The sequence below is a fragment of the Magallana gigas genome, chromosome 7 (genome assembly GCF_963853765.1).
Source record: "Magallana gigas chromosome 7, xbMagGiga1.1, whole genome shotgun sequence".
Lineage (NCBI taxonomy): Eukaryota > Metazoa > Mollusca > Bivalvia > Ostreida > Ostreidae > Magallana > Magallana gigas.
This window is the reverse complement of record NC_088859.1, coordinates 26,498,552-26,511,977: the sequence shown is the minus strand read 5'-3', so window position 1 is coordinate 26,511,977 and position 13,426 is coordinate 26,498,552. Positions and strand designations below refer to the sequence as shown.

At 32.7% G+C, this 13,426-nt stretch overlaps 2 protein-coding genes across 6 annotated transcripts; one reads left to right on the top strand and one right to left on the bottom strand.

The window, feature by feature from the left end:
• The first annotated feature begins 214 nt into the window (after positions 1-214).
• On the top strand, positions 215-8,342 carry LOC105323574 (zinc finger Ran-binding domain-containing protein 2). 3 transcript variants are annotated; one of them, XM_011422632.4, is made up of 10 exons: positions 215-333; positions 1,253-1,305; positions 1,911-1,976; positions 3,204-3,309; positions 3,629-3,711; positions 4,434-4,516; positions 4,752-4,850; positions 5,218-5,468; positions 5,905-5,979; positions 6,926-8,342. In XM_011422632.4, the coding sequence occupies exons 1-10, from the start codon at positions 266-268 to the stop codon at positions 6,930-6,932; spliced, it is 891 nt and encodes a 296-aa protein (XP_011420934.3). In that variant the 5' UTR covers positions 215-265; the 3' UTR covers positions 6,933-8,342. The 3 variants fall into 3 exon arrangements, with proteins under 3 accessions (XP_011420934.3, XP_034312235.2, XP_034312236.2); XM_034456344.2 differs by lacking the exon at positions 6,926-8,342 and having other exon boundaries at positions 5,905-6,156; XM_034456345.2 differs by lacking the exons at positions 1,911-1,976; positions 6,926-8,342 and having other exon boundaries at positions 5,905-6,156.
• Positions 8,343-8,644: 302 nt separating this feature from the next.
• On the bottom strand, positions 8,645-13,256 carry LOC105343153 (leucine-rich repeat-containing protein 42). 3 transcript variants are annotated; one of them, XM_034456346.2, is made up of 6 exons: positions 13,167-13,256; positions 12,595-13,068; positions 12,225-12,343; positions 10,636-10,724; positions 10,120-10,276; positions 8,645-9,891 (listed from the first exon to the last, which is right to left on the bottom strand). In XM_034456346.2, exons 2-6 carry the CDS (start codon positions 13,011-13,013, stop codon positions 9,698-9,700), a joined length of 978 nt encoding a protein of 325 aa, XP_034312237.2. In that variant the 5' UTR covers positions 13,014-13,068; positions 13,167-13,256; the 3' UTR covers positions 8,645-9,697. The 3 variants fall into 3 exon arrangements, with proteins under 3 accessions (XP_034312237.2, XP_011448702.3, XP_065921825.1); XM_011450400.4 differs by having other exon boundaries at positions 12,595-13,059; positions 13,167-13,249; XM_066065753.1 differs by having other exon boundaries at positions 12,595-13,014; positions 13,167-13,248.
• Between the last annotated feature and the right edge of the window lie 170 nt (positions 13,257-13,426).

Below are 13,426 nucleotides of genomic sequence, written 5' to 3'. Positions count from 1 at the left end.
GCATAAACATATGAATGACTTTGACGAAGTTTCAATTTGAAAAACAACTCGTTCTTTATATATTCGTTTCAATGTAAATTGGAATAATTTAGAGCCTTTTGAGTGTCTTTTTGCAATTAAGTTATACTTCAGACTGTAATGTATCATATATTATTTTCAAATTTTCAAATTTTCTTTATCTATGGAAAATTATTGATAGCAACGAATATTTCAAAGTAAAAGTTATTGAAGTGTGCGTTGCGTTCCCTCATTGCTGCAATCTGCAATGTCGAGTGGCACAGGGAGTGGAAAATTCAAGCCAAATGAGGGCGATTGGGTCTGCCCAGACCCAAAGTAAGCAAAATAAATCATTAAATGATGTGGTTTCAATGTAAATAGTTTATGCTCAATGTAATAGCAATTATTTTTGGAATGCCACAACAGACGAATGATCACACCCTAGAATTACCTCCCTTGTACCCCCTTTCCAGCAGCTATCAGCGTTCGCCAAGGCGAACATAGAGTTGATATATAATAATTATTAAAGTTCTTAGAATGCTCTTAAAATGCTTTTATCCTTGCGGTCTAAATAAAATGATTTTTTACACATTTTATTAGGTTATATTTTTATATTTCTCATTGCACAACAGGTGGGGACCAATCGCCTAAATGGGGATATGACAGCCAGTTTGGGATATAATATCCCAAATGGGATGTAAATATAAAGTGCAAAAGATAGAAGTTGTTAATTTTGCAAAAAATATGGTAAATCCACATTAGAATAGATGAAATGTAACAACTTGTGGTAAATGACTTTTTCTGTAACCTTACTTTAATATATTCTTAGATTCCTCCAACTCTAACCCCCGTTTTTATATTGTGACATGCATGTGTACGTCACATTATAAAAGTATGGGTTAGAGTAGGAGGAATCTCGGATTAACTATTGCGGAGATTGATCCCTCAGTATATCCCAAACGGGCTATTATATCCCGTTTGGGTGATTGGTCCCAGCCTGCACAATGTTGCAAACCATACAGGTTAACTTATCCATGGATTTTAGTGTTTAATTATTCCTTTGCCTTTACTTCATTTACATAGACAAATATGAATTATGAAATACGAATATGTTGCTGTTGGATAATGCTGCATATCGGCTGTCTTTTATATGCTTTCTTCACCTAGTTGGACTCTTTCAATTGAGATAATGTTGATGTGTCAAGTGTATTACAAATAATTATTAATGCTTTTTTTTTCTTCTTATTTTATGAAGATGTGGAAATGTTAATTTTTCAAGAAGAAATGAATGCAATCGCTGTGGTAAAGGTAAGTACAGTTGTTTGAATTTGGAAATGAATACAAATGGATTACTGTTCCAAGGTGTAATTGCAACAGTGTTTGTTCAAAAATATATAAAGATATGCACTACAAACTGCATCACAATGAATTAAAAAAAAAAAGAAAAGAAAAGTTAATGTCTGAAATTGAACACTGTTACAATTATGAATGTTGTGTAGTCAAACAAACTTCTCCTCCCGTTTTGATGATGTTTTTTTACTCTGTAAGATAAATAGTGTAAATGTGTTCTAATGACTACTGGTACACTACATAACTACCGGTAATAATGGACTTAAATTAAGTACTGCCTGTCTCCATTTTGCAACTCATGAATGTAAACTTTATACTGCATAGATGTGAATGTAATATATCCTTTTAATTTTGAAACTTCATTGATAATCCCAACTGAGTTGTAATGAAGTTATTTTATTTGAATTTTACCCTTTAAGGTATGAAATACAAGTACATGTACCTGGTACATGGTTTATATTAAAATTCATTCCCAATAAGATTTTGAGGCAGATGCTTATTTACACTGTACTTTAATGCCAGTTGCATGTCATGAACTGAAAAATTTGCATTCGTATAAACAGACAGGAAAGAAGGAATTGTATACAAGAAAGGCGGGACAGATACTGGCAACCAATCAGCAGAGAAAAGTAAAGGCTTTTATAACTATTGATTACATGTTTTGTGGGTCAAAAGGTCATGGATCTTAATATAGATCACTTGGTCAATACTTGGAGAAATTGTTGTATCATTTATTTACTTGTCAACTACTTGGGATTTATCTGTCTATATTTTTGAGATAATTGATATTGCCAGTTATAGTCTTACCCATGACTAAGTATTATTCAGTGATCACGCTAGTTCTAAACAAATGTACTAGTATTTTCCACCTGCTCTATTTGGCAATGATAATGTGTGTCTTCACTCTTCAATATTGTTTGATTGATATGCACAGGATGAATCTGTCATGAAACCTTTTCATCCTTCAATCAATTTTAAACTGGGTTTTTAAAAGGAAAGATTCGGCTATTGAAATAAAAATGGTGGGTGGTCGGGCGGCCGGCTGCCAAAAGGGTACCCCATTTGTACAGATAACTCCTCCTCCAGTTTTCAATATAGGAAGAGTTTTGCAGATCAATTGTACATTTATCAGAGATTGTGCATTTACTTGGATTTTGATTTTTGATAGTTTATGAAAAAAAATACCTCAGTTCAACTTTGTCATTTTTGTTTCTCCACAATATTGCATAAGGGGTACCCCTATTGTAAGGATAACTTCTCCTTCAGCTTTCAAGATAGAAGTTGTTGTTTTGTAGATCGATCATTCATATATATTAGAGATGTGCAAATTACTTGGATTTTGGTTTTTAATAATTTATGAAAAAATAACAGTTGTTGAACATCATTATTTTTTTTGCGTTATATTGCATATAGGGTAACCCTATCGTATGGATAACTCCTCGTACAGCTTCCAAGATAGCAAATTGTTGTTTTGCAGATCAATCATATGTACCGTATATATTAGAGATGTGCGTACTACTTGGATTTTGATTATTTTTGTAAAAATACCTGCTGTTGAACTTCGTCATTTTTTTGCAAAAAAATTGGACGTAGAGTACCCCATAGTTTGGGTTGACAAATGGATTATGGATACTTTTCACACAAAAGAGAACACAAGCTTGATGTCACATTGACAGCTTTTCTCTTGATATGATATAGATTGTTTAAATATTACTAAAAATACCTTTTAATAGAAACAGAGATTCTGGTTGTCTATATAATTTATGTTTGAATTTTTTTTTTAATTTCACTTCGCTTCAACATTGTCCAAGTATGCTTTGATATATCAACTAAATGATTTTTATTCTTGCAAACAGAAAGGAAAGATGGAACTGTATTCAAGAAGGGTGGTACAGAAATAGGCAAGCAGTTAGCAGAGAAAAGTAAAGGGTTGTTCAGTGCCGATGACTGGCAGTGTAAGAGGTAAGAGTGTATGACCAAATCATAACCGATATGTGTACTCTTTAAACAGATATCACGGTTTTAGAAATAGAAAAAAAAATGCCCTTTTCAACTCAATGACTGTGTAATTTTGTTGTCAATCATTATTGTGCAACAAATTAAAAAGTACTTTTATAAGGACACGTTTATTATACTGTTTATAAAAATATGGTTGCCATATAAAAATATGTCTCAAGTGTTTCAGAAAGTCTTGTTTTTCTTGATTTTTATTGTATTCATGCAAATTTATTAGTTTTTGATCAGAGAGGAATTAGCACAATTATTTACAATCTTTTAACAGCTGTGCTAATGTCAACTGGGCAAGACGAATGACATGCAATGTTTGCAATGCACCTAAATATGGAAAACAGGAGCAAAGAACTGGTTAGTATTGAACCAAGCAACAAAAGTGATTATTGCTAATTTATTGATATAGAGTATCTCCCATAATGAAAGAAAGTTCTTGTTGAGCATGCAGCATACATGTTAACTCCACTTCATGCAGAAGTCTGCCACTATTTAACATGCTCTCTTACCTCCTGCCTTTGTTCAAAAAGTTTATTGTTTTCCCACAAAATCTGTTTTGTTTTGTAAGATAACCATTTTGGTAATCCTTTTAATGAAAAAACTTCTTGGTCTTGAACTGAGCTCATTTAAATTTTAAATCTGGAGCACACAATTCTTTGATACTGATAACAATGAGAAAATTTCAAGCCTGCTTTGACTAGACAGGCGAAAATCATTTTCATAATTGATTCCATAAGTTGCTAAACATCCTCACTAAGGAATATAAAGAGATATAACCGGTATTCAAGCTTTATTAGGGTGAAATATACCTAAATAATGACTGGATGACAATATTTTCCTTGTCCATGAAAGAAAATAGGGAATCAATATCATCATCTTGTATTTTTGCAACTCCTCATAGTTTAACTCTCTCCTTTCACCACAAGCAATTATCATGTCTGATTTGAGTGAATTATTGTATCTATTTCACAAAAATTACAATTATGTTGGGAAATGGGATATGTATTTTTTCAAATTATGAATTTTTTTCAAATTATGAAATGAGATTCCGTTTTAGAACAAGTTTTCATCTATTAAAGGATTTGGCGGTGGTTTTATGGAACGGGATGAAATTGTAGAGTACAAGGAGAGAATCGAAGAAGATGACGATGAATATGATGAGGTTGGAAAAATTGTTTTTATTGACGTTACTGGTAATCATTCTGATTTGGAAATAAAAGTACCCAAATGTATCAGTCTGATGCATTTAATTCGTGTAATGAAGCAAAATATACCTATTAATAGGAGAAATCTGATGAAGTAGGTTAGCGTAATGAAGCAAAAGTTTGTCACTAAGAATTTTCAGTTCATTGTAACTTAAAGAAGATGAATTAAGGTCTGGATATTTGTCTTGTTAGTTTGGAAGGAAGAGGAAGAAATTCAGAGGGTCCACGGAGGAGAAAGCTGCGCCCCAAGGCCCACCAAACCCCCCACCCCCAGCACCACCAAGGCAGGATGTATGTAACCCCTATAAACCTTATTTTAGTAAGATGGGTATATTAATATGCATCTGTAGACAAGACCAAGTCTAGGGTATTTTTATACACATATTTACGTGTATATTGAGAGTAGTTGAACACAATATTTTATAGTTTATATCAAGGATGAATGTACAGTTACTTATTATTTACTTAGATTTAGGTGGATCTTTTACAAGATTCATTTGGTCCTTCTGTTTTTAATTAAAAGATATGAGATTTTGGATTTGGAATTGCAATCTTCTCCAACAGTTGTATAAAAAAAAAAGACCAAATTCTTGGAGATGTAGATAAACAGGTATGTGAAATGTAATAGTATCTTAAAAAACAAGAAATTATTACTCAGGATGATGATGATGAAGATGAAGAGGAGGATGATGATGAAGATGGTGACTTAGGTGCATATGATCTTGGTGCAAGTGATGATGATGAAGAAAACACTAAAACCTCTGCCAAATCCAGATCCAGAAGTTCTTCGTCTGGCTCGTCTGGCTCCTCCTCCTCCAGATCATCTAGGTCATCCAGATCTCGATCCCGTTCAAGCTCCAGATCCCGGTCTAGATCCCGTAGTGACAAGAGAAGACGGTCTAGGTCAAGGTAACGGGTGACACAGGGTATCACCTTGGTATGGGTCAAGAAAAGGTCGTTATCATTTTTTTGGTCATTTTTCAGTATGGTGTACGGGTAATTGAATTTTTTATTTTACACAGTTTTTCAACAAAAGTTTTTATAACAGCATTGTTGTTTTTTACACAATACATGTTAGTTAGTTAAAGTTAGTGGAGACTTGGATGATCTGTTTTCAAACATTCCAGCTTTTACTCTTTTAGTTTTTCACCAATGGTGAAATGTAGGTGAACAAAAGGATAGGAGGATTATGAATTTAAGTCTTTTCTTTTTATATGAAATAAAAAATACATGACTCTGCATTATTGATAAGATGTCATTTTATGTTTTATTTAATTATACACTGCTGTCTACAATTCTCAAGTAAGAGCACCCTATCATCAAGTACTGTTTTACCTTATTTTAGATCTAGGTCACCTGTAAGGAGAAGGTCAAGGAGCAGGTCAAGGTCACGAGACAGGCGAAGATCACGGCGGTCAAGGTTTGATATAAAAGAGAGGAATTCAACCTCTAGCATGTGGGAAATGCAGATTAATGGATGTAACACATGCATTTTACATTCAAGAGAAATTTGAGTTTAAATTTATATTGGAATAGATGAATGTGTTTTGGACATGTTCATATCTGGTTGTTAAACTATCAAATAATGCCTTATTACCGGCACACAACTTTTAAAGCTGCTTGGTCCGATTTTATATCAAATTTTATGCACGCTTTTAAACGATGGCTATGCTTAGTATATGTATAATAATAGACATTGCAGTAGTTTTACCCGTCAATTATGCCAAATTTCAATGAAGAAAAATACGTACAAAATTTGCTAACAAAACAAACGACATTAAAAGGTACCGCGTTATTTCGCCTCATGTTAAATTTCACCCCTGACGACGAAACGGGAATGGTTGTATTACGAATTTGACATCGCTTTAAATAAAGGTCGAAATGATCAAACAAATTACAAATAAACATGTGTACGTTCTGTTAGCCAATATTTATAAAGTCTGCTTTCTTTACAATCGATGCATGGCATGCGGGTTGAATAACCCCAATCATTCGGGGGGCGAAACCATTCAGTTTCCTTTTCTAAACATTCCCGTGATGCATTTTGGTTTGTTTTTTCGTTTGCCAAAAGAGAAATTATTTTTATTTACTTTGAATATTTCTAACTTTGAAAGGAGACTGATTCTGCTGGTGTAAATAGGAGAAAGTCCATAACTTTCTAAGATATATGATTTGTATGAAAAAAAATTTGATACTGTAATTACAAAAAAATCGGACCAAGCAGCTTTAAATATTCAGAGCTGTCAATCTTTGAAATTGAATTTGGTGTTTAATTAGTTATGAAATGTTTGGAAAGGGTAAAATGAGCCAAAGTTGATTTTGTTTATGAAAAATTGATTAAATTTGGACTCTTTTTTCTTTCACAGGTCTTGAAATCCAGAAACCAAACCTTTAATACCCTGACCAGATGAGCTGAAATAATTATTCAAGTTATCATGATGCAGCAAGATTTGAAAAAATTATCAACACATTTGAAAATTTGATATCTTGAAGTTTCCCATTATAATAGCTTAGAAGTTTTCATTTTCAAAAAATGATTGTTATATATATTCGGAAATTTTATAATAATAACTAGATAAACCTTATCTTAATTTGTTAGTAAGGCATTGGAATTGGTAGTTTCTCTGGTTGTTTACCGATTCAAATATAACACAAACATAGGAATGTGTGAATGAAGTACATGTAGGGCAATGTTGTTGGTGAATTCGTGCATGGAGTAGAAAGGGTTATGAGGTGGGTATAGCTTCCATAAATTCACAAATATAAAATATAATACAAAAAATGCATTTTGATGTCCTTGACCTTTTAGAAGTACTTGTAAAATGTTTCTTTGGTAACTGGTCTTCTGACAATTTAAAATACAGTAAAATTCTAGTTGCATCTCTTAAACATCTTCAATACAAACCTTGTGAGTTTTGACTGTAATACATACCATGATATTCCAGATCATGTGTAAATTTGCATCATTTATATAATTATATGCAACTTTTGGTTAATTATTTGTTTTTTGTGGATTTTAAAAATGTGGTGTTATCTTGGTTTAAATATCAAGTGTCAAGGTCATTGGTGGGAAAGCATCACTAGGATTGGTATGGGTTAAAAAAAGTAATTTTAAAATGTCAAAAATTGTTTAAAATTTCACGTTCAACTGGCTTTAAGTGTCTGGAGTATCATAGTGTACAAAGTGAGAATTCTTGACATTATACACGAGGTAGTGTTCTGCTGACTTAAACTTGCATGCTATTTTGCACCATCATAGGTTTTTCATGTCACATATAAACACATTTATTTCAGAAGAGGGGCTAATCTTTAGATTTTAGCATATCCCCAAATGTAAAAAATAAAAAAGGAGGAACATTTAGTGTACAGTTGGCCAGTTTGGTGTACAATGTGTTCCTAAATTTTACCCCACATTATGTATATTATGTACTCCTAGAGTTACATATTAGAATTGTTTGTTTTTATGTAAGACTTGAGATTAATTCCTTCTCTAGAAATTAATTAACTTCTAAGAATAAAATATCAATTTATTTTAATGCATTTCATTGTTTGTGTCAAACACATGTAGTCGATCATGGTTTAAGGTAAACATTTTTAATAAGGACTTGTATTGCCGTTTCATGACAAAAACCGGTTTCTAGCAGAATGTTCCGAGATGTTTATATGCATCTCTATTTACTTGTAGCTTGTCATTTTAATTATTTATGTTACTTTTCCTTGATTGTAGCCCGTTTGTGTTTTGTGGTTACTATATTGATGACAATAAAAGAATTTCTTGCTGCTGCTGATCTTTGTCAATATAGAATACTTTTATGGAGAAAAGAACTTTGGCAAATGAGGCTTGTATCATAATCCAGTGATCATTTAAAACGGCTGAAATATTTTTAAAATAGCAAGTGGTCATCTTTGATGATCAAAAGCAAATCATATAATTTCCTATAAACTTTGAAACAAGTTGTCCAATTCCTAGCCCTTTTTATTTCATAGTGTTGTAGACATATCAATGATGTCCAGTCTATTATATTTATCAAAAGAATATTAACTTTGGTATGAAGGCACTTCATCGAGGAGTTAACATTGTAGTGGAAAAATGTTCCAAAGCAGTCGCCATTTTACCTTGTAACTTTATTTCATGGATATACTGCATGCAAGAACAACCTCTGTTTAACAACATTATTCCTGTTCAGCTTTAAAATACCTATACTGTATATGGGAAAAAAGGGTTCAATGCTGCAATCATAACTGGAGTTGACTCGAGGAATACTGTATCCATCCACCAGGCATTAAAAAATATTCAAGTCTAATGTGTTTTATGTTCCGGTGGAGGTAATGAGAGCAAGCTAACAAATGAAATCCCCTTCTAAGAAAATATAATAACTCAAAGTATTTCTCTATTGGAAAGTAATTGATGCACTATTTTCTCATACTGACCTTGAACTTGCGCAAATGAACAAAACTCAAAGTCAGGGCATATTTTCAGGTCACAGTAAATCTTTGCATCAAAAAGACAAGAATAATTTTTTTTTTACAGTTATTTGGGACTGGAACAAATGGACTTGGATCAAGTTTAGGACACACCCTCAGGTCATAAGCAACCTTTAGGTGAAAGTAGGAACTTCCCGTGTTTCTCAATAAGATATAAACCAGACATGAATTGTGCTCTCTTTCCTTCCAGTGACCTTGACCTTGCCAAAATGTCCTTGGGTCAAAATTGTAAGACACTCTCGGGTCTAAAGCAATCATTGTGTAAAGTAAGAACTTCCAATGTTCTTCAGTAAGACAGATATGGACCAGACACAATTGCACAGACAGGCAGATGGACAGACAGACAAGACAATTTCTACATACCCCAAACTTTTTAATACAACAGTCAAAGCATAACTTTGAAAAGTTTGAGTGATGACATGACATCATACATGTAAATAAGAACATGACCCATTAAAAAGTCCACAAAGAAATGTAACATTTCTGCTCTTCAGTAGGTACATGTACATGTATATCCCAGGAACATTTGCAAATGTAATTAGAATTTATGGTCAACCTGTGTGGTCATGAATCTACATGTATATTGTATAATATCTGACAATAGGCATTACTCCTTATTCTGACAACTGTTTTGTAGTACAGTGTATCAAGAATTAAGGTTTGTATAAGTTCATTATTGCATCCATATTATTATCTTGTTCAGTCAGTGTGGGAATTTTGACACAAGGTGCTGTCACTTTCTTCAGATGATGAATTCGATGAAGCACCAGTCTGTATTGTGGAACAAATGACACTTTGCTCACATTCTGTACGCTGATTCGGCTTTTGATTCGTTTCTTTATTGCATCTACAAAGTAAAAAGTAAACGTATTATTTATGAAATAAAGGCTGAAACGTAGCTTTCTTCGATTTTAGGTTATCCCCCCCCTCCCCCAAAAAAATTTATATAAATAGGATTGTGAGAGGGCTATATATTTTTAATAATATAGCAGAATTATCCTATGAAAATTAAGATTGTTAAATCTTTCTATTTTGTGATACATGTACTACTACTACGTATAGTTTAAAAACATACAAAACTTTGACGTTTTGTGTTCATCCTTGTCACGTGTCCGAGTTGCCAATTCCATCCACTTGCAGACTACATGGGAGGCCCATCCTTCATTTTTTATAGACATTAAGCCCTCTCCCTTCTCTGGAAGGACTTTCCAATCATTGGATATTTCTTTAACCTGAAAAAGATTAAAATTCAATTCATTTCTTTACAGTACTTTCATTCAGGTAAATATGTCCAAAACGGATGGCCACCATTTGCTTCCATTTGGTTGACTTTTCTTATTTCAATATACTTTCAATTAGCTACCTTGTGCATATATTGCAATTATACCATTAAAATTTATACAGGTACAAGGTTAAATATGATATCAAAAATCCTTAACTTTATTTTGGAGTTCACATGAAAATAGCGGAAGCTTACACAGATGAAACAACAATTGATATTCTGTTGACACTTGCTGCAAACATTGCAATTCTTAATGAATTTATTTCTATTTGATAAGTTCTGGAAAAACAATTCTGTACAAGAATTTACCTTAACACTGGTTCCAGTAATATCTACTTTTTGTAAATCTTTGAAGCACTGTAGCATTTTGATTCCTCTATTTGATATGCATCCATTTTCTGTTTTATAAGAAAGAAATGAAAATGCAACGCTAAGCACACTTGGATTATCGAAACACAATGAAATTTACTGCAGTTTTACCTATTAAACACTACATTTACTGAAACTAGTCATCATCGATTTTAATATTAAGGAATAAGAAATCATTCTTGGAGTATTATGAGGTATTCAAATACAGTCAGGATTGATCAAATCCAATATAGCTTGAAGGGCTTTATGATAGATTTGATGATTCACGACCGATTTGACCTTATGATATTCAAAGAATGATTTCTTTTTACTTACCAGTATATTTATATAATTTTCAGCAGTAGTACGATTAGATATTAAAATAGTCATAGATGAAATGTATTGGACTATACATTACAAAGTTGATTTGTAGTGTTATCACAGAAAAAGACACTGGAAAATGTATAAGTATATGGTTACCACATCTCAATAAACTCTGTTTTAATAAAGAACATTTGGTTGAAAAGCAATCGATTTAGAGGACTTTGCTTTGGCCTTAACCTCTGACATTGAAATAAATTTAAATTTAAAATTTTCTTTATTCAACAAGTACACTATGAATGTAGTGCAAGACAGGTAAGGCCATTGGAAGAAATAATAAGGTCAAAATAGGAAAACCTAATTGAAGGTTACTGCCAGTTTTTACTCTTTAGGTAAAGACTGGGGCAGGGCATAATTTGGCCAAGTAGAGAGAAGAATATTGTTTAGACAATTTGAATTTTGGCAAATGTCTGTTATGACCTTGACTTATATCTTGGTCACTTCACATTCCTTACCTGAATTTTGGCAAATGTCTGTTATGACCTTGACTTATATCTTGGTCACTTCACATTCCTTACCTACAGGCAATCTTTTGTAAAGTATGGGCAAGATTTTGCCAAGAGAAGAGAAATTTTGGTCAAGATGTTGATTTTAAGAACATCTGTTATGACCTTTACCTTTGACCTACAAACTTAATTTAAGGTCATTTCACATTCTTTACTCACAAGCATTCTTTTATGTGGAGTAAGAGCCAGATAAAGGGAGAAAACATATAATGCAAATGGTATAAACACGAATTTTTCAAAGATGGCTAAAATGAACTTATTTTTTTACTTCGAAACTTTGTTCAAGGACATTGCATATTCTTTAGACAAAAGCATTCTGGGAATGTAGTGAATGGAATATATTTTAAAAAAAATTTCCTCAAAGGTCTGCAGCAACCTCAACCTTTGACCGCGAACTTGGTTCAAGCCACTTCATATACTCTTTACTGAAAGCACTCTGGTTGAAATGATGGCAGACAAACAGAGCCCCCCCCCCCCCCCCCAGATCTGGTCCCTTATTATCATTTAGAGTTGTTTCAAGAGAAATTGAAAAATGATTCTTAGACTTGTAAACATGCATCGAATAGAGTCTGAGATTGGTTATGTATTTTAAGATGACTTACAAATATTTTAATACATGGCCTAACATAGGTATTATAACATTATAAAAGTACAATGTAATACCTGACACATCTAGAACTGTTAAATGTTCTGGTCCTCTTCTAAATAGTTTAAATGGTGCACAAAATCTAGAAACCCCTTTATCCGTCAGACAGTTTTTCCTAAGGTTTAAGCTTTTTAAGCTGCAATAAAAAGAAGATCATTCAAAACATGAAAAAACAAAATATTTTCTACATTTAGCTTACTTTTTCCTTATTTTACCAAAATTGCTCTCATTAATTTAACATTTCACAGACACAGATATCAAAATAGAACTATTATGCCATTGATATACCAAAATTGCTGTAATTAGTTTAACATTTCACAGATACCGATATCAAATTATGCCATTCATACACGCTTTAAGTAGCAAATTCTGCTTTAAGCTCCTTACAGTTTTAAATGTGCAATATGGGATAAGATTTCATGCTCGTCTCCAAGGAAACAATCAGACACATCTAGTGATTGTAGTCCAGAAAAAACCAGAAAGTGTTCCAGCCAGTAGTTCAACGCTCGACAGGAGGCCGATAGATTTAGGCTGGACAGCACGCTGTCTGGATAAATTTCACAAAACAATTGAAGGTTTTTGAGAGAATCGTTTTCTGCTGAAGTGATCTCAAATTTCTTGCACTTCTCTGATTCCTTAAAAATATCAGCTGCCACCAAGTCAGGAAACCCGTAAAAACTGTCCACCATGTGTAGATTTTGAGCAATATATTGAATGCATCGATGATACAGCGATACTGGTGATCTAACCTCCCAACTGTGTTCATCTGTGTTCTTTGTTTTTCTGATCTTTGTTGGTCTTTCCATACTAATTAATTGAAATCAATCGATGACATCCTTAGTGTTATCCATCCTTATAAAGCTTTGAATACATAATGAGATATTGTGATTGAAACGAAACATAAATTAAAAAATCGAAAGCCAATCTCGCTATTATTTTAATAATTCGCAGTGATTTACCTAAAAGGGCCTCTGAACCATTGATCTGAGATTGCTACAAACAATCAACACCCAGTGGATTGAAATATGGCGCCAAATGGTTTTATAAAAAAAAACACTTTACGATAGAATATTATATAGCCGGAATATCATACACAGCAAGTCGAAAATTTAATTGTTAAAGTAATTTTCGTTAAAAATATTGAAAATAAAAATAATGTAATATTTGTGAAAAATATATATGAAATAGATGATGTGGATTTAATAATTTTATATCATAT